Source organism: Callithrix jacchus, chromosome 16 (assembly GCF_049354715.1).
Source record: "Callithrix jacchus isolate 240 chromosome 16, calJac240_pri, whole genome shotgun sequence".
In the NCBI taxonomy this organism is placed as follows: Eukaryota; Metazoa; Chordata; class Mammalia; order Primates; family Cebidae; genus Callithrix; species Callithrix jacchus.
The window spans coordinates 92,430,560-92,456,615 of NC_133517.1; the positions used below are offsets into that span (position 1 = coordinate 92,430,560).

The window sequence follows — 26,056 nt, forward strand, 5'->3', positions numbered from 1 at the left end:
CCTAAAATTGCTTTTCCAATTTGTATTGTGAGCTCCTTTATCAGAACCTTAGCTAGTTTTAGAGTAGAGAAGATGATTTTCATCTGTATGAACACTCACTGAGATGCTCAGCAGTAGGAGGCATAAAAATCTCTGCATGTTCTAAGAGATCTGATTTATTCTCTCAATATTAGGAGCTTGTGTTTGTTTAGTATTTGTTCTTTAAACAGTATAGTAGTTCATTGTCATTATATCCTTATTTTTAAGACATTTCAAACATAAAAATCTTACTAACATAATACTGCAGGAACTCTAAACATATAAAAATACTGAACTCCCAAATGTCCATTGAGAATGTGGTTTAAAATTATAATGTATCCTTTTATTAAAAGTAATGTTATAAATAATCATTACTGTTATTTTATTAAGTAGCAAACAGGTTCAAGGCTAGTCCATATAAATAATGGATGGCATCACAATTAAAAAAGTTATAGAAATAATGCTTTGAGGATACCAGTAATTAAATCAATCAGGAAAATATCTTATTTCTCAGTGATTTCTTAACCTTTTTTACAAAATTAAACATCTCATTATAGGTATTTGTTATACATTATGGAATCTTTCTTTAGAAGAATATACTGACTTCTTCATACACTTGAAAGGGATTCCCCTTGTAGCGCTACGTGAGGAAAGTGGGTATATAAGTCTGTTTGGAGTACTGTAACAAAATACCACAGAGAGGGTGTCTTAAACAGCAGAAATTTATTTTCTCACAGTTCTGGAAGCTAGAAGTCCGAGATTTAGGTGTTAACAGGGTTGGTTTCGGGTATGGCCTCTTTTCCTGGCATGCAATGTCCTCCTTACTGTGTCCTCACATGGCCTCTTCTCTTACTGCGTCCTCGCATAATATGTGTAGACAGAGAGATCTCTGGTGGCTATTCTTTTTATAAGAGGAACCAGCCTTCTTGGATTAGGGCCCCCACCCTTCCCTATTCTCAAAATTCACTGAGAATGTTCTCATTCAACGAGAAAGTTCTAGATGTTAGGCCTGCTGATATGTAACACAGGCAAAATGAGGCCTCCACTATTAAGCCTGCCTTTTTGGTAAACTATATCAGGGTTTCGCCTTACAGGTAGTAAAAGACAAATATGTATTTGTGTGGCTTTGTTTTTTGTATATATATCTTCACAAGTAAAAAGTGATGATCAGGCTGCAGCATATCAGATTTGAGGATTCTAGGACCTGTGCTTTGAACCCTCCACCCTCATTTTTTTTTGTCTTCTCACATAACTTGACATGAATTATCTATAAGATTCCTTACAGTGCTGTCTTACCATAAAACTAAATAAGAAATTTAAAACTATAATAATTGGAAATATTTATTTTGCATAATTTGCACATGTGATACTAAATTAAGATACTGAGGGGGATAAAACAATGCTTATGATGCTAACCCTGATCTGAAGACACCTGTATGTTTTAAGATTTATCAGTCATTTGCACAAATCTCAAATCCAGAATATTTTGTGTTGTATAATATGCTATCAAAAGGTTTTTTTTTTTTTGTTTTAAAAACTTCTTATGGATAATTTCAATTATTTGTGAAAATAGATACGGTAATGAACCCGTATGTACCCAGTATGTAGGCCCCAACATATACTAACCCAGAGCCAATCCGCCTCCTTACTAGCCTATTAAATTCTTCTGCATATTTTGAAGAAATACCAGGCATCATTTCATCCACTAACATTTTAGAATGTGTCTCTAAATAACAAGTATGTTTTCTTTTTAAATCAATATAAGTGCCATGCCATTATTTCAGGAATGATTATTAATTTTTCCCCAATTTTATAAAACCGGTTTAGTTCATGTTTATAGTTGTCTCATGAATGTCTTAAGTGTTTGTTTATAAATCAGAATCTAAATGAGGTCCACACTTTGTAATTATTGGATACTTCCTTTAAGCCTTTTTCAATCTATAGACTTCCTTCACAACTTTCTTTTTAAAAAAAAAATTTGCAGTTTGTTTTTTGAAACAATTTAGAGTTTTTTATGCTGGAGTTTGTTGAGTGTTCCTCTATAATAGGATTTAAAATGGTCCTCTGTCCTTTGCCTTTTCAGCAAACTTGTAAATGGATTTAGAGCTATAAAGCCTAATACAGTAGCGATCAGCCAGAGGAGCTATTTTAAATTTAAGGTTAAATTAAATTTAAACCTTTAAAACAAAATAAAAATTAAGTAGCTAAGGTACATGAGGCTCATTTTAAATGATTAAAGTTATATGTGGCTAATGGCTACCATATTGGGCAGTGCCTTGATAGAACAGTTCCATCATGTGGGAAGTTCTGTTAGACAGTGCTGCTTTAGATAGAGGCTTGCTCAAATTCAGGTTTCTCCATTAGGAGGCCCATGATGTCTGATGCCTCGTCTTTTCTTTTTTTCCCTGATGTTAGCAGTTATTGATAGTCAATGCCTGATTCCATTCATTCATTAAAGGATGTGAAATGTTGACCATAGGAGTTTAAGTTACTTCTGGTTGGGGTGATCTCCAGAAGCTTTACGGCTGAGTTAAAATTTAATTGAGCTTTGAAATTTCTCTAAAAATTTGATCAGTGAAGATATAGAGAGAAGAGGATTTTTGTGGTTGTGGGCTGTGATGGTTGCGTTTGTTTTTGTTTTTTAAACAGGGCAGAAGACTAATGTGTTTGGTGCACAAGGAGTATGGGAAATTAAAATTGAGACGTATGTTTGGAGCCTATATTATGTAGATCCTGAGTGCAAGGATAAGGCATTGGATTTTATTTGAAGGGAAAAATGCTATAGTAGTTATTTGTTGGTTGCCTACCACCCAGTTATCCCTTTTCTCTTTTTAACAATGCCCTTATATGCTTCAGAAAATGTAATTCAACACCTCACTCCTAGGCCTGTGCCAATCATCATATTCCATTTTGTTTTCCTTGACGGGTGGATATGTGACCCAGGCTATTCTAAATAGAATGAATACCAAGGCTTTTGGTTGCAAGTGATGGGATACAAATATTCTCTCTTCCCCTGGGAGTGGTTCCTTAAGGTGCTGCAGTTATTTTGTCAGGCTGATGAGGAAGCCAGCACACAGCTGAAGAAATAACACACAGATAGATCAGGCAACCACTGATCTGTCTGTCACTATAGATTAGTGCTTCCTGTTTTAGAACTTTATGTAATAGAATTAAACAGGATGAATTATTTTGTGTTTCTTCTTTTACTCCGTATGTTTTTGGAATATCTTTTTGTCTTTTTGATATGTTTTCATTAACCTTACCTAGGTGTGGAATTGTTAGGTCATAATAAGTATACATTCATCTTGAAAGAACTGTTTTCCAAAGTGGTTGTACTATTTTATATTCCCACTGGCAAGTTTTGAGAGTTCCAGTTGAAGCTTGTTTTGAAGCTTTGCTAGGACAATTGCAGAGTAGCTTTTACTTGGCAGTTACATTAGCCCTACTCTTAAGGTGTGCGTGGACTTCCTGGTCTTGTGATACCCATGTGTTTATCAAGGTGTCTCCACACTTTAGAGTTCTCTCTTGCTGGTCAGACTTTAGCATCTTGCAGATTTGTGGGATGGTAGTGTTTATTTAAGCTTTCATTAGTAGTTCTTTGCCTATTCTTATATGGTGTCACCTTACACAGGTGCAGCTTACCATTCAGCCTAAGACTAGGACTGTGATGAAAATTTTGATTTGTGCGTGTGTGTGTGTGTGTGTGTGTGTGGTGTGTGTGTGTGTGTGTGTGTGTGTTTCATTGTTGTGGTTGTTTTAAAAAACATACTGGTTCTCTTAATGTTTCTGTTGCCTGAGCCCCTCTAAGCTCTCATCTCTGTCTCCTTGTCTTAGCAAGATCACCCTGCTTTGCTTGGGTTCTCCCTCAATATGCCAGAGTCCAGGAAGTCTCCAGGCAGAAAGGACAGTAATAGGGCTCACCTCTATTTGTTTCCCTTTTCTCAGGGATCACAATCTTGCACTGCCTGTTGTCCAGTGTCTGAATTTTTTTAAGCATATTTTTCTCCATTTTTTAAATTGTTCACAGCAGAATTGCTGATCTGTTACTAATTCCTCTTTTATGACCAGCAGCAGTTATATGAGTTTTTTTCTTTAATCTTTTTGTGTTGCAGCTGAAAATGGGGTTTTCTGCTGTGATTCCAAATGGCTATCGTTTGTATTTAGGAAGGCTTTTGATTTCTGTATGCTTATTTTATATCCTACGCCTTTACTAAATTTTTGTGTTCTAATTATTTTTCTATTGACTGTCTTGGGTTTTCCAAGTAGATATAAAATCCTATCTATATAAACATAGACACAGTTTTACTTTTTTTTAAAAAAAAAAAAAAATTCTTGTCTAATTGGACTAATATCAGTAACTATAGTGGCCACTCCTATCCACATCTCTATTATTTAGTAGAAAAGCCTCTAAGCTTTCCACATGAATAGAAAGCTTGTTAATTATCTTTTGTTTTATGTTGTTTGCTTCTGTTCTGTTTGTTTTCATTTATTTTATCAACAGATTATCAGCTTTTTGGGAACAGGAGCTCTGCAGGCCTCTTACTTATATGGACTAAGTGTTCTCTGCTATGTTTTATGTTCTGTGCTAGTCACTGGGGTTGCAAAACAAAACCCTGCTGTGTCCCATCAGAACACCTCCCCCAGCCCAAGATTATAATGTAGTAAGGAATATAGGCATTACACAGATAAAACATATATGATAAATTTTCAAAAAGTGACAGTGTTGGATACTAAAGGAATCTATAACAGAATGACCTAACCTAGTGTGGGAGAATCAAGAGATACCTCCCTAAAGAAATAATGTTTAATGAAAATCCGAGGGCAAGAAAGACAGTTGATAGTTTTTGAAAAGGCATCCATTATTACTGGAAAGAGGAGAGAGAATGGAAAAGTGGATCATAAGAGCTAAAGCTTTAGATGTAGTTAGGAAGAATCAGACTGTGGAGAGCTTGGCAAGCCCTATTAGGATTATGAACTTTTTCCTTAAGTACAATAAAATAGGAACCATCTTTGCTTTTTTGGTGTATGTGTGTATATATGTGTTTATGTTTGATAACTCCTCTCACTGAGCAGTAGAAAACAAATTGTAGTATGCTGAGCATATTCGTTTCTTGCAGCTGCCAGTCATTTAACTTTTAAACCAATGTTTTTCTTACGAATTGGAATGTTGTAGCAGGTACATTTTAATTCTGAGAGCTAAGCACTATTTCTTTTATAAAAAATATATTCGTGTCTGAATCCTTTAAAAAAAAGTAAGGAACACAGACTTTACTGTTGTGGGAATTAGTATTGAACCTGAATTCTTTTTAAGAAGTGAGGAATACAGACTTTTTAATGACTGTATTTGAATGTTCAATCCATCCAATTATAAGCTCTTTGAAAAAAAAATTACCAAACTGCTAGAAGCTTTGGTTTTCTCATTTGTAAAATGAGCTGTTGTTTTAAGGATTAGATGGGTGAACACTTGTAAGGCACTTACGATTTGGCTGGTACATATATATCAAATCTTGGGTGTCTTTATTAGCTATTCTTTAAGAACTTTAGTTCTTAAATAAAAAGGACAGCAATATATTAAAGAAGACAGAAAGATAAAGCAACAGGGATACAGAGACAATAAATTTAGACATTCTCTTATGATAATATCCCCATTATGTAAGTGAGCAAACTGAATCTTAGAAGTCATTTAAAGTTCATGACTATATAAATATTAAAACTGGGTTTTATTACCTAAGTCTGAATCTAGAACTCAAACTCCCTAAAACAGCATCTATTTTAGTTTGATTCTCTCTCATATTGCAGTCAAAACTACAGGAAGCAATAAGTGGGGATGATTAATCAATACCAATCAATCATTGGTATTTAATGAGACCAAAATATTGTTATAACAAACTATTTTCTGATTTAGATGATAATGAAACTTTTTCTTACTTGAAAAAACTTTGTTAGGGGTTATCTACTTAACTGGTTCATTAAATAATTAGCTGCTAATGTGTAGTTAAGTAATGTTTTATCAGACTGTTTTTTTTCAGCATTCGCTACCTCTAAATGGTGACTTCTGAAAAAATATCTGAAATGGCTGCATTTGAACACTGTAGTCATAGTAAGGTTGGTGGTGGGTGTTCATATTTATACATATGAAATTTTCTTTCCTTGGGGATTGGGAGAGGGACATTAGGGAGAATATAATTTGCTTTATTATTAGCAAAGCAATTTTCTTTGGGCTATCTACTGGTAACCTAGAAATAATTAAAAGTGACATCTTCATAAAAATGTTTTTTAGAATGGCAGTACACATAAATTAAGTAGCCCACTTTTTCAAGTGATGTTCAGAAGCAGAAACATTACTTTGATATTAACAGAAATTATCATTTTTTTTTTTACCTTCTAAATAGGAAGTTAAGAGTAAATGTATGGGAAATTAATTAACAGTATCATGTTTTCTGTTTTAAAGTGTTACTAATTTTTAAAATCATTGATACTTTAATGAAATTTTAATACTTTATAATTAGCATGGTATTTATCAGATTTCTGTTTATCCAGAATGATGGGAATGAGCTATATTCTGTTCACCTTTTTCTCTTCTTTTTTTAATATAAATAAAATTTTTAAAGAAATATGTGCCTGTTTGTAACATATTTGGTCAATGCTCAAGTACACAATACAAATCTTCCTCTCCAATTCCAGTTCCAGAGGTTTTCCTCCACAGTTTGTGTATACCCTTAGGCTCATCAGTGTTTATATAAATGCATAGACATACATGTGACATGTTTAACATCTGCATATTATAAACTATACATACATCATTTTAAAGTTAAAATTAAATCATACTTTACTGTTTATCTGAAACATTTTAAATTTGTGTATCTCTCCAAGTTAGTACATATAAAATTATTTCAGTTTATTGAATATTTTATAAGGCTATATCAGTTTATTCATGTGCATGTTGATAATAGTTTTAGATTTTTTTTTTTACTATTATAAAGAATTTCACTAAGCCCTATAAGGTAGACATTATCTCCATTTTAAAAGATGAAATTGAGAGACAGAGAGGTTAGGTAACTTGCCCTAAATTGCACACCAAGTAAGTAATGGAGCTGGTTTTAGGATCCTGGCAATCTAGCTCAGAATTCATAGTCTTCAATATTACATTATGCTGCTTTTTTGCCTTCTGGCTATTTTTCCTCTGTTACCAAACTGGAAAAAAGATTTCATGTTTAAAATATATCTAAACTGGGTATGGTAGTACACTCCTGTAGTCCCAGCTGCTCAGGAGGCTAAGATGGGAGGATTGCTTGAGCCCAGGAGTTCTAGTCCAGCCTGGGCAATATAGTCAGACCCTGTCTCTTTTTTAAAAAAATAAAATCTGATATTAAAACTCTCCTGAGCATAATATGCAGTCTTACAGATATTGGAAACTTTAGTATCACAGATTACATAGCTATAATTTGTAGCTGTGTATAATATAGAAGTAGAAGGTTTAAGCCAAAACCTTGCCAGTGCTTCTCAAACTTTAATGTTCATATAGATCACTGAGTGTGCAGAAGGATCTTGTTAAAATGCAAATTCAGATTCCGTAATCTGGAATGAGCCTGAGCCTGCATTTCTAACACACTCCCACAGTGGCCAGTACTGCTAGGCTATTTGTGAGTGGCAAGGATTTAGGTAGCTTATAATGACCTTTGGCAAACCTTGTTAGGTGTTTTATTGAATTGGTTTCATGTTTCGTTTCTGCTGCCTGTTTTTATAAGTTGTGTGTGTTAAAGAAATGAGTAGTCTTTCTAGTCATTTTAATTTTATATGTATGGCTTTTAACAATAAGAAAAAGAAGTCCCTTTTGTGGTATCAATGCACAGTACTTAAAATAAATGTAATCATTTATTTGTTACTTAATATGGCCTTCCCACCTATCTCATCATTTCCACTGTTTCATTCTCAATTGAGGGAAACATAACGTATCTTTGCGTTTTGAAGGGTATAGTTGTAGTGGAACCAAAAATATTGTTTTATCACTATTATTTTTTCTTATAGTAATGATATACTTTGCACAGTTACAAAAAGCAACACCTGTTCAATGCTATGTGCCAAGCACTGTATCAAGTGCTTAATGGGCATGATTTCGTTTTAATCATCAGGACATCCCTCATTTATTCATCTCTCAGCTATTTGTGTGCCTCCTCTGTACCAGGAACTGTGCCTACAAGGGGGAGCCAAATAAACACAGATTCTGTTCTCATACAGCTTAGTGCATTGGGTTGGGGGGGGTGCTATACAATATTCGAGCAATCATACAAGTGTGATAATTGTAAACAAAAGGTTGTTATTTACAGTATTTGCTATTTTCTCTACTCCCAACCATGAAAGAAAATTCTGCTTTTACCTTCTAAGCTTTTTCCAGCCAGCTTCCTTCCTAACCTGACTCCAAGGTGAACTCTTTCTCTCTCTGCTCAGTTTCTGAGCTGTTGTGATGCCAGATCCAACTAATGGGTAGAGAGAGAAACCTTTAGAACTAATGATGTATAAAATACAAAATTTTAAGACAAATACCTGAAGAGACATTGTTTACACCAATTTGAGGGAATAAAGATTTTTCGAAGATTTAGAAGACAATGCAAGACTTTTTTTTTTTTTTAAAGTACCAACGTGTATGGCCCTAACAGAAATTACACCGGCTTGTGGCTGATTTGGACATGCTTTTAGGGGAATGCTATTTTTAACAAGCTGTGTTCTCTTTTTTCTTGTAGTAGTACTGACTTCCCTTTGGATTACTAATTGATGAAATATTCTTACTGGTGTTGATCAGATCTATCTATTTGACCTTGATATATAACACAACATTGTTGAGATTTCCAAAATGTTTGTTTTTCTTATTATGATTCTGAGCTTCTTAGTGTTGTAAAACAACACTAAGAAGTTTGTAAGAAACTTTAACTTAGTTTCTCAATATTAAACGTAGCTCTCTGTAGTTGTTTCTCTTAAAGGGAGGATCTGAAAAAATTTTATAAATTTTATCTTGGATATTAGTTTATTCATTATGTTTAATTTTAGGAAATGGTGCTCTTGCAGAACATTCTGAAAATGTGCATATTTCAGGAGTGTCAACTGGTAAGTCATTTTTTGTAATGTTTAAATTTCACGCATGACTTATATGGTAAATATTGAAAGCCACCTGGTATCTTACAAAGTGATATTTGGCTATAAAAATTATTACTGCTTTTTGCAGTATGTAATAAGGAATGAAGTAACTGGAACATGGAGAAATTCGCGTAAGATAAAACTGATACTTGCATGCCCATGGATTGATTATACTTTTCCAAACGGACTGCATAATTATTTTTTCATACAAACATTGAACCTAGAGAAAAGTTAGCTCAAGTTGAATTAGTATTTTCTTTCCATACAAAGTTATTTGAAATGAAATTTATTGAAATGTGATTTTGAATGCTCTCCCTAGGATTAGAGCCTTAGAAATTAAGCTTTTTGCTTGATTTTTAGATTATAGTACTATTGTACATGAAACTATTGTATTTGAGCGCACAGTTTATTTGCTATTAAAAGCAACTCAATATACTGGTGTTCATAAAGTTCAGATATTCATCGTTGAGGCAAATGCATTTTTTCCACTCATCTAGGCTTATGTAACTTATAATTACTTTATAACTTTATAATTACTTAAAGACTTATAACTACTAAAATTTTTATTCTTAGGTGAGTTCCACAGCTCTGTTACCATTTTTGCTATGTCCACCACAGTTACTAGGAGAAGTAAAATAATTATTTTTGCCTATATTGAAATAGATTTTCTTACTGTTCATTTATTATTTTCCTATATTGATAAGTTTTGTGTGGTTAAAAACTGTACTTAATGTATTTATCAACCCGTTGATTGACTTCTTTGTGTCATTTTGTAATTTGATTGGTTCTTTTCCTCACATGAAGCAAAACCAAAGGTTTGCTCTTTTGTTTTATGTCTGATTTCGTATTCAGAAGGTTAATAGATTTAACAAATACTCTAAAGGTTAGTGTGCGCTAGTCAAACACATAAACAGGTCTAGTTTCTTAAAAGTGTAAAGCAAATGTTTCAGTGCCTGAATTAGTTTTTTTCACAGTTTGTTTCACTTTTTAAAAATAAGTTTTCAGGGCCGGGCGCGGTGGCTCAAGCCTGTAATCCCAGCACTTTGGGAGGCCGAGGCGGGTGGATCACGAGGTCGAGAGATCGAGACCATCCTGGTCAACATGGTGAAACCCCGTCTCTACTAAAAATACAAAAAATTAACTGGGCACGGTGGTGTGTGCCTGTAATCCCAGCTACTCGGGAGGCCGAGGCAGGAGAATTGCCCGAACCCAGGAGGCGGAGGTTGCGATGAGCCGAGATCGTGCCGTTGCACTCCAGCCTGGGTAACAAGAGCGAAACTCCGTCTCAAAAAAAAAAAAAAAAAAAAAAAATATATGTTTTCAAATGGTATAGAATTATATGTATCAAATAGCAATAAGGTTATTTTAAAGATGACCTTCTTCCTTTTTCTTTGCATTTCAAATAGTTAATGAGAATTATAATTACTTTTCCAAGTTGTAACTATAAAGTATTTTTGTTTACAAACACTGTAATTTATACAACCAAATGGTTACTGTTTAAATTCAGTAGTTTTCAAAAGTTTTGGTCTCAGGACAGGTTATAAACTTTTAAAAACTACAGAGGCCTGTTTTAGTCTAACTTGTGCTGCTACAACAAAATACCACTGTGGATGGCTTAAATAAGAGACCTCAATTTTCTCACAGTTTCAGAAGTCCAAGGTCAAAGTGCTGGCAGGGTTGGTCCCTGGTGAGACCTCCTTCCTGGCCTGTAGATGTCCACATTCTCACTGTGTCTTCACATGGGCTTTTTTCTATGAGTGCTCAGAGAAAGCAACAAGAGGCTTCTTGTACCTCTTCTTACAAGAACATCAGTCCTATTTTTATTAGGGCCTCATCCTTATGACCTCATTTAACCTCATTTACCTTCTTAAAGGCTGTATCTCCAAATACAGTCTCACATTAGGAGTTAGGACTTCCACATATGGGCTTTGAGGGGGCACCCAGTCTATAACAAGGACTTCAAAGAATTTTGGATTATATGGGCTACAGCAACCGATATTTACTATATTTGAAATTAAAACTGAGAATTTGTTTTAAAACTCATTAGTTCAATTAAAATAATAGTAACCTATTGCATGTTATCATCAATACGTAATATAGGTTTATGAATAATTATTTTTCAAAAAACAATAAGAACAGCATCGTTTTATAATTTTGTAAAGTAATGATTGGCTTAAAAGAAGATAGATTCTCATATCTGTTTCTGCATTTGGTCTTTTGCAACATCATGCTTTGTTTGACATACTAGAAGACAGACCAGCCTCACAGTGATGTGTAATTGGAAAAGAGAGGAATATTTTAATAGCCTTTTTCAGATAACTGAGAATATTCCTCTGTGATACTATACCAAAATTCAAAAAGAGGTAGTTTTTTTTAAGGTTAGTTGCAATGTGGAGTCTGAAACCGTATCATTGAGCTTTTTGTGCTCTGTTACATTAAAATCTAAGTGGGTCTTTCTTACCCTTTGAATTCATTTTCTTACCATGTGTGATTTTATAATGTATATTGATCACTTGCAAATGCAGATTTGCTGAGTTATGCAGATTAATACAGAATATTGAGAAGTTATAGAAATTTGGAAATTTGGACAGATTCAGTACTATGTTCTGAACTTTGTGTCAACTCATCAAGAGTTAGATAATACTTATTTTTAGCTATAGCTTGTGATTAGACTATTATGCTCTTCTTGAGAATTGATAATACCTATAAGTAAATTCCTGTTTGAAAAAAAGAAAGAAAGCAGTAAAGATGTTTTACATTTTTTAATCTTTTTTTTCCTTCTGAATTTCAGATACATATTTAGAAATATATATTAGTTTGCTAGGGCTACCATAATAAAATGTCCCAGACTGGGTGACTTAAACGACATAAATTTATTTTCTCACCATTTTGCAGGCTAGAAGTCTGAGATCCAGGTGTCAGCAGGGTTGGTTTCTTCTGAGTTCTTTCTCTTTGGCTTATAAATGGGTGCCTTACTACTGTCTTCACATAGTCTCCCTTCGTGTGCGTTGTCCTGATCTCCTCTTCTTGTAAAGACACCAGTCGTAGTGGATTAAGGACCACACGTACTTCCTCATTTTAACTTAATTACCTCTTTAAAGACTTTATCTCCAAATTCAGTTACATTCTGATGTACTAGAGTTAAACTAAAATATGAGCTTTGGGGGCGCCACAATTCAGCTCATAACAAAATGTATGTTTTAATTACATATATTTATGCCTCAATAAAATAGTCTATTTCAGAAATGAGTAAATCCATATTCATGGCTTATTTTTTCTAAAGTCTCATCTTACAAAATCTTTCTAACATAGAATGAAGAATAATACATGAAGTCTATTCCACTTATATCATTTAAAAAATAAATGGATGTTATCTCCAAAGGTATGTCTGGGTACAGTGCTATGATCTCAGTTCACTACAACCTCTGTCTCCCAGGTTCAAGCAATTCTTCTGCCCCAGCCTCCCAAATAGACGGGACTACAGGTGTGTACCACCACACCTGGCTAATTTTTGTATTTTTAATAGAGATGTGGTTTTACCATGTTGGCCAGGCTGGTTTTGAACTCCTGACCTCAAGTAATTCTCCCACCTTGGCCTCCCACAGGCATGAGCACCCTCACTGCATTGTGGCCAGTATGGAGCTATAGATGTAATGTTTAAAACAGTATAAGCTTTCTGAAATCCTTGCATCCCTGGTAGAAACTAGGGCTCCCTTCAGTGCAGGTCTAAATGGAGAGCCAGCCTTTGGAAGAATCTCAAAATATAGGACTTGCTTTCTCTTGAGATCAGCAAGCAACAGAAATGGTGGGACACTTCAGTATTCTGTTCTGCCACCTATTTCTGCTCTTCTGCTCTTTTAACCTCTGCTACTCCATTTGCCGGTGCTCAGTGCCCTGCTTGATTGTAGTTTGCACTTTGGAAAGTATATTGACGATCTTAGGAAGAATTTTAATTGTCTACATCTGGTATTATCAGGTAATTTATTTTCCAAATCAGGACACTTTGAAAGTGAAAGAATACACTATTTTTAATTACGCTGCACCAGTGACTAAACCAGAACTGCCCTGGACAAATCAGTCGTTATAGTCACCCTGTTGGCTGTGAATTCAATTCATTTAACATGTATCAAGCACTTGATAGGACCTTGTGCCAAGAAGGGTGGAAGTAAGCGATGAGTAAAATATTCTTATCTCAAGGAACTTATCACTTAATAGCAGAAGTAAATGTGCAAACTACCTGTAACGTGGTCTTAATGTACTAATTTTTTTTACTTTTTCTTTAATTTAGAGCTTTTCTTGGTCCAGAATTTTAAACCTCTCTTTATATATACAATAGAAAAAGGAGAAAAGACAAATGGCATTTTCATAAATCTAATAATAAATGAAAATCATTATGAATTATACCACAGAAACTGGCAAGTAATTTAATTGTATACATGAGAGTGTAGAAAGGCCATTTTAATGACTTTTAAAAAAAATGTCTAAATTATGTGTTTCTTTTGGAAATGTTTAAAAATACCAAATTACTGCTCATCTGCTACATAGAATAAATATATCTTAGGTCAAGTTTATTTTTAATAAGGCCTTGGTACACATTAAACAAACATTTAATTTTTTAATATGTATCTACTTTAAACTGAATTTTACTCTGTAATATATGATACTGACTTTAATCAGGATATTCTAGAAATAATTTATGTTCTCCTAATTCATGATTACTTCTAAATCAAGTTTTTTATTTGTTTTCACAAATTCTATTTATTATACAAGTTTCATTAAGCATTTAGGAAAATTAGAGAAAAGCAAAAAGATTAAGAAAATCACTCATTAACCCTACCTTCTTAGAATAATTAATAATAGTATATTAAATTTTTTATTTGTCCTTTTTGTGTACATACCTTAAAAATAATTGTGTATGCATTTAAATTATCCCCAGTTTTATCTCCTGCCCTTTCTATTTAACACTTTATAGAGTACATTTTGCTCTTAGTCTTCATATTCATTATGCCTGCATAAAATTTTCATCATGTGACTTCATTACAGTGGTTTGTTTCCAGTGGATTTTGCCTGATTTGGATCATGCTCAAGAGACATGTTCATATACAGTTGATGCTTAAACAACACGGTGGTTAGGAGCATCAATTCCCTCCATAGTCGAAAATCCATATGTAACTTTTGATTCCCCAAAAGTTTAAGTACTTAATAGCATACTGTTGACTGGAAATCTTAACAATAACATAAACATTCAATTAAGTTTATGTACAGTATATGTATTAAATGCTGTATTCTTTTCTTCCTTTTTTTTTTTTTTTTTTTTTTTTTTTTTTGAGACAGCATCTGGCTTCGTCACCCAGGCTGGAGTGCAGTGGCATGATCTCAGCTCACTGCAACGTCCACCTCCTGGGCTCAAGCCATCCTTTCACCTCAGCCTCCCAAGTAGCTGGGACTACAGGTGCACACCACCATGCCCGGCCAATTTTTGTTTTTGTGGAGACAGGGTTTTGCCATGTTGCCCAGGCTGGTCTCGAACTTGTGAGTGGAAGTGATTTGCCTGCCTCAGCCTCCCAAAGTCCTGGTATTACAGGTGTGAGCCACCTTGCCCAGCCTTAATTGTAGTATTCTTTGAGTAAGCTAGAGAAAAGAAAATGTTATGAAGAAAATCATGAGAAAGTTCATTTATAGTATGCTACTATATTTATTGATACCATAAGTTTACATTATCTATTTACAGATGAGTCATCTGTCTGATGAGGTGGGAAACTGCAGTTGCAGACCTCAGTCTACAGTACATATCAGGCAATTCAGCTTTTTCTCATACTTTTGTTTGCTTTTAGGGAGCACTTGCAACATCACCAGTGGCACTTTGTATGGATCCCGTGGTGTTATTTGGGTTTATGGTATTGCACCAAACACAATGAAAAATACTCAAGAACCACCAGAGATCACTTTATACTGTGACACACAATTTACTGGAGAGACCACTGTTCATGTGGAGATGATTAGCATCACACAGTGATTTAAGCAGATACTTGCAAATTGGGCTCACCAAAATAGCAATAGGAAGTGGTTACAGAATTATTAATGCCTATAATTAATTTTATTCAGTTATGACTTAGTACTCATCTTTATACTTCATGAATGTAAATGGTGCTGTGTGTGGTCTGCAGGTGTTTGTATAAGTTTTGATAAATTGTAACTTTTATACGGTAGTGGATTTTTTATGGTAGTAAATGATAAAATAGACTAGTATTTTACATATGTGTGCATTCATGATATACCCTAATTTTTTTCAAAATTTCTAGTCTATGGGATTTGTCTGCAAGTTTTTTGAATTGTCATAAATCTCCAAAAAAATTTCCAATGTATTTATTGAAAAAAATCCACATACAAATAGACTCACACAATTCAAACCCATTGTACAAGGATCGACTGTATATATAGCCTTTTCTATTTCTATTTCTTAGCATACATTTCCGAAAGTAAAATTACTGTTTCACAGGTCAAAAATAATATGATGACTCTAGAAACTTTTTGACAGATTGCCTTCCAAAAAGGAAATTGTAATTTACACAGCTGTCTACATTTATTTTCAATATAATCATGTTTTTTCTTGCTTAACTTTTTTTTTATTATGTTTTCATTAAAGTCTCAACCTTTTATTTTTCCTAAAAAAATTTTTTTTAAAGTAACCATTTTCTTTTCTTTTTGATTCATGGCCTGGAATTGTAACGTTGCAAAGAATAAGAGAATGGGATTTGCTTTTCTTTATAGTTAAGCAAAAACTAGCCTGAAGTTTATAAAAGGTTTTTTGTTTGCTAATAGAAATAGATGCTGGGGCTTGCTGCTTTCTCAGGCAGAAGCTTTTTTTTACATGTGAAGATTAACATGGTATTTCCGATTACCAGTGATACGACTTCCAAATATTCCTACCTTTAATTGATAGCTGAAGTTTCTATCTGGGGTTAGCTGCATTTTGAGTCTACTTTGCATTTGACTTGGAATCTTTTGTCAGGCAAAGCTGACATTTCTGAGAGCTGAGAGAGAGAATATTTGCTTAGGAAGTTCGTTTCTTAATCCTTATTCATATTAACTGAATTAGCAGAGTATATAAAATAGACTTCAGATAGTTTTTAAATATTGTTTATGCTGTCAGAATTTTATTCTATCAAAATCATCATCCTTTCTTGCTTTTATATATTTGCATTTTATAGTTTCCACTCTAATATTTGAAGGCCTAGCACATTGCTAATCCTGTATGCCTTTACAACTAGTAATTTGGTTGTGGCCTTATAATAGGGACACATTTTCTATATTGCAATACATTTTCTTTCAGATTCGTTAACAACATTTTGTAAGAATGTAGAGCACTAAATTAAAATGGCTTTTGTTTTTAACGACAGCTTTAGACTTAAATATTATAACATGGTATATTGAAATTTTCCTTTGAAAGAACATCTGGTCTGATACAACTTTTGTTATTTTAGAATGTTTAAGATCTTCCAAATAAACAATCTGAAAGGAAATAAAGCTTAAATTGTAATTATCTCTGATAGAAGTTTATGATTATTTTTTAAATATAGAAAAGTTACATGAATAAGTAGCAGATCAAGTGGTCCTTTGTACCTTTCTTATGTAATTTTAGTATTATTTTACAATTATTCAATCAGGTACCTGGACCTCTTGTTAAAGTTACTAAGAAGAATTTTAGTAGTTCTTTTGACCAGTGTTATAAAAATGTCTTTCATCCGTGTTTCAGATGAAGAAAAGGAGGCTTATTACATTTTAGCTGATTATTAATACATTAGGGTTTTTAGGATTTCAGAATATAAAAATAGAACATAGTGTGAACCCAAGAAACTATCCTTCATATGAAGAAAGTAGGTGGGGAATACGAGACAGAGTACATTCTTTTTTTAAAAAAAATACACAACATTACTATAGGACACTAATAATTTTTAAAGTCATTGTCTACCTTTGGAGAGTTTACTGCTAAGACACTTAAAAGTTTTAAAGTACAGAACTCCCCTTAAGTTTGGAAAGGAAACTAATGGTGGTATTATTTCCATATTATATACTCTATAATTTAATCTTATGGCCAGTGTCTTATATGAAACATCTTTATCTTATATATTTGTAACCTATTTTTTATGTCAAATATTTTTTGAATACTTATGTATTTATAGCAAAATAGTTATATATTATTTATAACTATTATTTATACATTACTTTTTTTTTTTTTTTTTTTTGAGACAGAGTTTCGCTCTTGTTACCCAGGCTAGAGTGCAATGGCGCAATCTCGGCTCATCGTAACCTCTGCCTCCTGGGTTCAGGCAATTCTCCTGCCTCAGGGGAATAAGTCTTAAAAGTTTGATGCCATGTTAGTTATCTCTAATTTTGCCAAGGCATGAATTTGAATTAGATATACTGTGAGACTGTGGTGCAAAAGCCAGTCACTTGGTGGATGAGCAAACTGGACTTGGGTGCCAGTTGACTAACAGCCTTATATAAGAAAGGCGGCGATTTGATCTTAAACTGCAGTAATAGAAATACAGTATCCAGAACCAAGCAGATGATAGTTCTTTACTTCTCACGCTAACATACTCTGGTATTATTTATTTCTGGGTACCACCCTTGACAAAGGACACAACAACTGGAACATTCCCAAAAGATGTGAGTATACTAAAAATTATGTCAAAGCTGATGGGTTACAAAATTATGACCTCCAAGGCCAGTTTGTTAACCTAAGTGATGATTTTTGTGTTACCTCTTTATGCTTCCAGCCAGAGTCACAGTAACCTTCAAAAATTATTAATTTTTCCCATTCGGGAAATAGAGTAGCTTGCTTTAGCATTTTAGTCTTCTGTAGTGCTTAAAATTGGAGAATGTAGGTACCATATCAGTAATTTTTATACCCTTGCAGGAAAAAAAACTGCCCTCATAAGCCCTTTTAAAAAGACATAAAAGCATGAATCTTTTCATCTTTTATGCATTGTTAGCAAAATCCTAAATTACTCTTACTAAGAAATTTCAGGGTGAAACTGGCTAGATAGTTCCATTTTAGGTGGGTATATTCAGTTTCTTTGCTCTCCTCATCTTTATTCATACTGTGCTATGACCCTGTTTTTTTATTATTGTTATTTTTCCTTCTCTCTTTATGTATATTTTGTGCCTCTTCTGACTCTATGTTTTATTTTACTGCCATGTAACCCTTGATTATAGTTTGTTTGTTCTGAACATTAGTGACCTTCAAGATGCCAAAGAATTACTTGCCTCGATTACAGCTGATAGCCAAGTAAAATGTTTCGGTTCTTAAAGAATGTCACTTAGAATAATATGAATAAATATATGGTTCCATTCAGTCTTAAATGTCAGTACTAATCCAGAAGAATATTCATTTAAATTATAAACAGCTGGATATAAGATTTCCTACTTGCCAGAGGCACTTGTGGTTTCTAATAATAGGTCTGAGAGTAATGAGAGTCCTAAGTGGGAGTGATGGGTTAATATAATTTTTTCTGCTTGCCTGATTCTTGCCTTTTAAATCATAATTAAAACCTTTCCCATCTTAGACTAGTAAATATTGCTATAAGTGAGCATCCGTAATCTAAAAATCTGAAACTTTTAAAGGGCTGACATGATGCTCACAGGAAATACTCATTGAAGCATTTCAGATTTTGGATGAGGGATGCCCAACCAATATATATATATGCAAATATTCCAAATTTTGAAATCCAAAACACTTACGGTCCTAAGCATTTTGGATTAGAGATACTCAACCTATGTTCAAGTGCTAGTAATTATTTCCATACAGGGAGAAGTTCAGTTTTGTAACCAATATTTTTTAAAAAGAATAAAATTTGGAGTAATTCTAAGAAAATCTTACTCATGTCCAGTCTCTGTCCCCTTCCAACTCTGTCCAGCCTCAAAATGTTGACTCTTCTGACATTCCCATTATGATGCAGCTTGGCTCAGGTGCCAGGGAGTCAGAAAACACCATTTAAGGAGTCTGGAGGGTCAGAGAAATCAAGACGCTGTATAGGCAACAAACACTGTCAAGATACAGGAAGTGGACTTTGGAATCAACATCGTTTCTTCCTAGCCGTGGGCTTATGTTTCGTGTTCAAGTTACAGGTCTCAGTTATGTTCTACATGACAGTCCAACAGAGGGAAGCAGTAATACTTTAAGTTATTCTTCTTGCGGATTCTAACAGTTAGTCACTTGCCCTGTATTCTCAGTGGCCCATACACTATGCTGAACATGCATGCTTTACAGACTGTCCAATATTAAGTATCTGTCCATTGTTATTTCCTTTGAAATGTCTCCCTTAGACTCCACTTCTTCCCCTTATTGCTGCTATTCTACTCCTTGCCCCAAGCATCTTACCCATAATTAACTATATGCATATATGTTCTCTTACCACTAAAAGTAGGTTTTAGAATGCTGTTTGTGAAATATTTTTTAATTCCAAAGATAATAAGAAGCTGGTCAGTCCTCCCTATAATTCCTAGATAATATGTAGCAAATAAGAATCAATCTTAGAAGCTTTAAAACGAACTGTACTTATTTTTTCTGTGTTATTATAGAACCTGTATCCTTTTTGTCCATATTAATGTAGAACCAACAGTTCATTTTTCCAGAATAGACCACTTTTGTCATTTAAATGCTACTGAAGCTACTCCCTTTCACCTCCCTGGAAGTTTTTCCAGATGTCATATGAAGTTCAGTAGTGGGCAGTAGTTTGCCTTAGTGGTTAAGAACACAGCTTTTATGAAGCCTCTTGCCTGGATTCCATCCCAGCTCTGACACAGCTTTTTTGTGACCTTAGGAAAATTACCAAATTTCTCTATGCCTCCATTTTTTTCCTATCTGTTAAATGGGGATAATAATAATAAGTATTAAATGAGAAAAGGAAGTACCTGACAGGTAGTTAGAGTTTAGTAAATGTTAGATAATTTTATAATATTATCATCAGCCATGGATCCACCAGCCTGCATATATGCCTCACTTTGATGATACTTACAGTCCTCAGACTTAGAAACCATAAATTTCTGACTTGAAACAGAAATCTTATCCTCAGCACTATGTGTCATACATACTTAGCCTTCAAGTTTTCAAACTGTTACTATTTTCCTAAATTAACAATAGGCCAGGAGGTATCTTATTTTCATGCTAATCATCTAACTATATACTCTAAATTTTCCATGTTTTGGTACCTTTTGTTGTTTGCAGAAGCATAATATTTTCCATGTATTGAATGATTCACTTGTACACTTTCAGAATAATTCCTACTTTCATTTCATATGGCCATTCAACAGATACCATTTGCTTACCAAATTTTTATTTTGGAGATTATTGGGTTTTTTTAAGTACATTTATTTCCATTGGAATCAAATTCTTCTTACTAGTTTTCAATACTTGGGATTGCTTTTGTACTCATCAGCCGTAATAGAATTAATATTATTTATAAGACACTCTATACAGTACTCTGAAAAATGAGACGGCCAAATGACAGTGACCACCATTACCTATATATGCTATTATCCTTTGCTTATGAACAGTGAGCATACTCTATCTTGAAACTTTCATAAAGTAAAATGGTACAAAAAGATGAGCTTTTATAATTGTCTTTTAGGTGATCTCTGCCTCACTGGTTTCTCTTCCTTCAATAACCTTTACAAAATACTTGGATCACATCACTTCCTTTTGTAGTAGGTCTACTGTGGCTTGACTAGTGTCTATAGAATTGAATCATTAAATTCTTTTAACTAGTTTAGAGTATGTTTTTTACTGTGGGTCTACCAACTTCTCTTCTATGAAGGAAATCCTTTGTTCATAGTCAATAACCTTCCCTGTTCTATATTTGTATAATGTAGGTTTTTGGTGGGCCCTTGTTTCTATTTAATAATACCACATGTTTAACTGAACATGTGATACTTTGCCTAAAATTACTTGTTATGCATTATATCGTGTAGTACTTTATTATCTGATATGCTGTCATATTAACTGTTATATGCTTCTTGGATTCAGTTAAAAAGCATTTATCATTGTTATAAAATTATGATTTCCATGAGGGCATGAGTTCTCTTTATGTCTTTTGTACCCTTCTTTTGAAGTTAGGTGGTCAGAAAACATAACTGACATTTACTTACATTTCAGTTTTGTGATTTATTAAAATCAAAGTCACAAAGATTTCACGTAACTTTTAGTCTCAACTACTTTTTGTCATAAAGTATCAAGTCTTGTCAGCTTTGAAAAACCTAGTTTTTTGTCTGTGGAATGGGAAATTGTGCTTTTTCTTTGACAGTAGTTCATCTCTAATTTGAATATCTTTACTTATGTATATTTTCCGTAACATTTTACATATTTTGAAACTGAAATCTCAAATTGCAAGGCAGTTTATTTGACATTATTTTGAAGTGATCCTCCCTCTTTTCCTGTGTCCTCTTAATAGAGGTTGTTTGAGCACTTCCAAGTTTTTAAATAATTGATTTTAAGATAATAAGTATGATGCATTAATCTAGTTTTGAAACCATAGTTTTGTGCTTTTCTGTGGAATTATTAACATAGCATCAGTATAAACATGAAGTGGTCTTCAGTGTTTTTTTAATTTAATTTAATTTTTATTTTTTTTATTTTTTCAAGACAGGGTTTCACCGTGTTGGTCAGGCTGGTGTCCAAAACCGGAACTTAGGTGATCTACCTGCCTTGGCCTCCAAAGTGCTTGGATTACAGGCATGAGCCACCACGCCCGGCTGATCAGTGTTTTATTATCAGTTAATTTAGCCCTATTTTCTAAACTACACAATGAGATCTTTATATTTTAAACCAGAAGACTACTACCAAAATCTTAAGAACTTAAGCGAATATCTACCTATTGATTCTTTAGTTAATTCTCTCTTTCTCAATTGACAGCATACTTGATAGATTTTAAAAGTATGTATTAGTTTATCTTTTCATATGGCTTAACCATTAACATTATAATAATGTCATTGTCTTTTTTTTTTTTCATTTCAGATGTCCTATACACTAGATCCAGTGTAAATTAAATAGGCTTTTGGGTGAAGGGGAGGAAGGCAGCAAAACACACTGCCATGTGTGTACCTATGCAACTGTCTTGCATGTTCTGTACATGTACCCCCAAACCTAAAATGCAATAAAAAAAATACAGCCTATAAAATTTAGGGAGGAGAAAAAGTCTTTTCAATAAATGATGCTGATGCAATATAATATCTTTATGAAAGAAATAAAGCTACTTCATACATACAAAAAAAATAGGCTTTTGTGGGGGCTAGTCAGATAACCTATATGTTCCTACTAAGAAGATACTATCCATGTTTGAAAGTTGCTATCTTTTGAATAAACATTTAGGATGACCTCTTTAATTTGGGGATTTCTATTTCTGAGGTTATGGGAAATTTATAAAAGGTAGAGATGTAGATCGTTATTATGCAAAGTACTTGAATATTTGTTTATATCTAAGGATAACTGACCAAAGTAAATTAGGTAGATGATTTTTGCAAAACAAAACGTTGATACTAACTGGGTGTGGTAGCTCCCACCTGTAATCCTCATACTTTGGGAGGCCAAGGAGAGTGGATCATTTGAGCCCTGGAGTTCAAGACCAGCCTTGGCAACATAGGGAGACCCTATCTCTATTAAAAAAAAAAAATTTTTAAGTAAATTTAAAAAGTTAATACTAGTAATTAAAAGATATATTAAAGAAGCAAAGTGAACAAAGAGTTTTTGAGAAAAGTAGTGTTGGCATAGATCGCTTATGACTACATACGTTTTAAGTATAACCCTAGCAAATAAAATATTAGTCCAAATACTAACACAGTCAAATACCTGTGGACATTTACAATTAGAATCAATCTATATTCTGCAGCCATATATATATAGATTTTTGCTTCCCCCCTTAACAATATTTGCTTCTAATAGGGATCAATTTAATCAATAATAAAAATATACTTCAGGCATATTCCTTATCAATTAGGGTGTTTTGTTTTCATAGCCGTGTGATGTCTTCACATTTCCATCTGCATTTTGCAGTTTTCCAGGATAGCTTAATGTAGAAAAAAGCCAAGCAGTTATTTAAGCCAAAAAAAGTAACCACATTTTGCAGTAAAGAAAGGCAGCTTCTATAGGGTTTTCATATTTTTTCTTAAACTCTTAAAACTTCTACATCTGGTTATTTCAAATCATTGGCATGCCGGGAATAAGATCTTACACAATTTTGCATTGTACTGACAAGATTCCTTTATTTGCCAATTATATATAAACTAATTCTTAAGGAAGAATTAGCCAGACCATAGTTGAAATAACTATGTTTAAGCATTAGAAAAGGTATGATTAGAATGAATATAAGCAAAAGAAGGTAAGTTTGATATACTTTAAACTGAGAGTGTAGTCAAATGTAGAAAGATGAAGTTCAAACCACCTAAACCATGTAAAGATTTTGATCTCAAAAAGAGATTTAGTTCCTAAAGTTTTGTGAGTTTGTGTCCAAACCCCATCCTTCCCATGGCTTTTATCTGTGTCAGGTAAGCAGTTAATCATGACAGAGTTTCTCATTCTTTCCAGTGCGTAATGGTACCCAGCAGTTACTAAGTAAATAGTCACACATCCTCTTTCAGTCACCGTCCTCTTTCTCACTTAGCCTGAACGCAGCCTTAGTTGCCATCTCAGTACAGCATTTTAGACATTACTAGCAAGTAATCCAATTTGACTTATCACATAATATTGTTTACTGATAATTTACTATAATGCAAGCTGTGTGCTATATCTTTTACCAAAATAATTGTATGTAATCCTTGGAACACCCTGTGTACTAGTATTTTAATCCCCATTTACAAGTGAGGAAATAGAGTAAGGTTTGTTTTGTTTTGTTTTTGTTTTTTGAGATGGAGTCTCGCTCTGTTGCCCAGGCTGGAGTCAGTAGCGCGAACTTTGCTTACTGCAGCCTCTGCTTGCTAGGTTCAAGTAATCCTCCTTTCACAGCTTCCTGAGTAGATGGGACTACAGGCATACACCACCACACACAGCTAATTATTTATTTATTTACTTTTTAGTAGAGACAGGGTTTCACCATATTGGCTAGGCTGATCTCGAACTCCTGACCTTGTGATCCACCTGCCTCAGCCTCCCAAAGTGCTGGGATTACAGGCGTGAGACACTGCGCCTGACCTGAGACTCAGGTTTTATCAAATTTATCAATATTATAATAATAAGTCACCTCAAATGTATAATATAAAATGAGTAACAGTAGTATAAATATAATAAACTAAGAAAAATGAAATTACAGGTGATAGTAGGTACCGGAGCTGAAGTATTAATGATAAGCTGGGACTGGGAAGTCATTTATGAAGCACTGAAATAATGAAAAAATGGAAGACCCAGAGGGGGTCCATTGAAAAGTTGGGGCAGATGTGTAAGAGATAAAGCAGGCCTTGGTTCCCTAAGAAGTGGTGAAGGGGCGGGCTCAATTTCTGACTGAAGTTTCCAGTTTTAATCTCTGTGAGGCCCAGCTTATTTCCTGAAAATTCTTAAATTACCTGTGGTATTCTTCAGTTTCTTTTTACTAAAGTACCTATTCCATCAACCAAATGCTGCCTAAGACAATATAGATTCAGAATATAGGATATTCTGAAATCGGATTTGGGAAATACACAGGTCTGATTATGTTGAATTTGAGGTTAGAATGTCCAGTGGGCATTTGACTATGCAAATCCTCCGGGTTAAAAATGTTAAACTCACGACCATAGTTGAAATTGTAAAAGTGGATGAAATCTTCCATTGAGAGTAAAAAGAGCAGAGGGCTTTGGAATTAACCATGAAACCAGTATCAGGGGCTGGCTTGCTGGCCAAGGACAGAGGATATAGTGCTAGAAAGTTAACACAGAATAGAGTTAGAAAGAGAATCAGAAGAGGTGACATCCACAAAATCTGAATAGTATAGTTCCAAGTCTGGATAGTCAGTGCCAAGTGCTCCAGAAAGATCAGATACCTTGGGGATGAGTGTCCATTGTATTTAGCAGTGAGGTCACTGATGGCCTTTGCCTGCTAGCATAGTTTCTGTGGAAATAAGGTCAGAATTGAAAGTCTGTTTCAGTGGGTCAGAGGGAAAATGCAAAGAAAGAAAATGAAAAATTTATCAATGTATCCCAATGAGCTCTCAGAAATATAGTGGGAAGAAGTGCATGATTGAGGGCTGAAATAGACTTAAGAGGTATTCAAATAGCAACTCCTTATTTTAACACATGAGGAAATTATTAATAGTACCCCAAAAAGTTTAGTAGTTTACATTATGCAAAGCCAGTAAGTGGCAGATAGAACAGACAGCATGTAGGTCTTCCAATTCCAAATCTGCCAGTATGCATAGGCAAACTCTTAACCGAAAAGGGAGTTAAAAATTGCTTTAATGGTTTCTTTTGGCTTTTGAAATGTACTCTTTCTTAGATATAGAAAGGAATACATTATGGCTGTGCTGGAGTACATTTGTCTGCATACTCAATATATTGTACATGCAGAAATACGTTGATAAAAAGCCACTGGCTAGATCTGGAGCCAAATTCCAAATTCAGTCATGTTGGAAATGTGCATAACTAAATCAATATATGTATTTATAACCAATTCAGAAAGAAACTTTATGATACAATAGTTTTGTTTTTGATTAGGAAGAATCATTAATATTTTTAAATAATGTTGTTAAAGTACATATTGAATTAGAAATATAAGTATTGAATCTTAAAATAACCATTCTTATTTATAGGGGGTATGTCTTTTCCTTGGGCAGTTTTATGGAAATCACATATTCACAAAATGTATTTTTGAGTACCATACTAGAATCTTCCGTTTTTGGTATAAGAGCACCACCTATGGGTTTCCCATGTACTTGAAATGTTTTTC

The 26,056-nt window shown here is 33.8% G+C and overlaps 1 protein-coding gene across 3 annotated transcripts in view; it reads left to right on the forward strand.

The window, feature by feature from the left end:
• The window catches only part of LRP12 (LDL receptor related protein 12), a 96,602-nt gene that overhangs the window by 46,019 nt on the left and 24,527 nt on the right, over positions 1–26,056 (forward strand). The window contains exons 2-3 of one of the 3 annotated variants that reach the window (XM_017965640.4): positions 9,064–9,120; positions 17,791–17,820. The exons of 1 other annotated variant lie outside the window; for it this stretch is intronic. In XM_017965640.4, the coding sequence (XP_017821129.3) occupies positions 9,064–9,120; positions 17,791–17,820 (87 nt within the window). The remainder of the gene's footprint in view (positions 1–9,063; positions 9,121–17,790; positions 17,821–26,056) is intronic. One more of the 3 variants, XM_035277622.3, reaches the window with a different exon arrangement.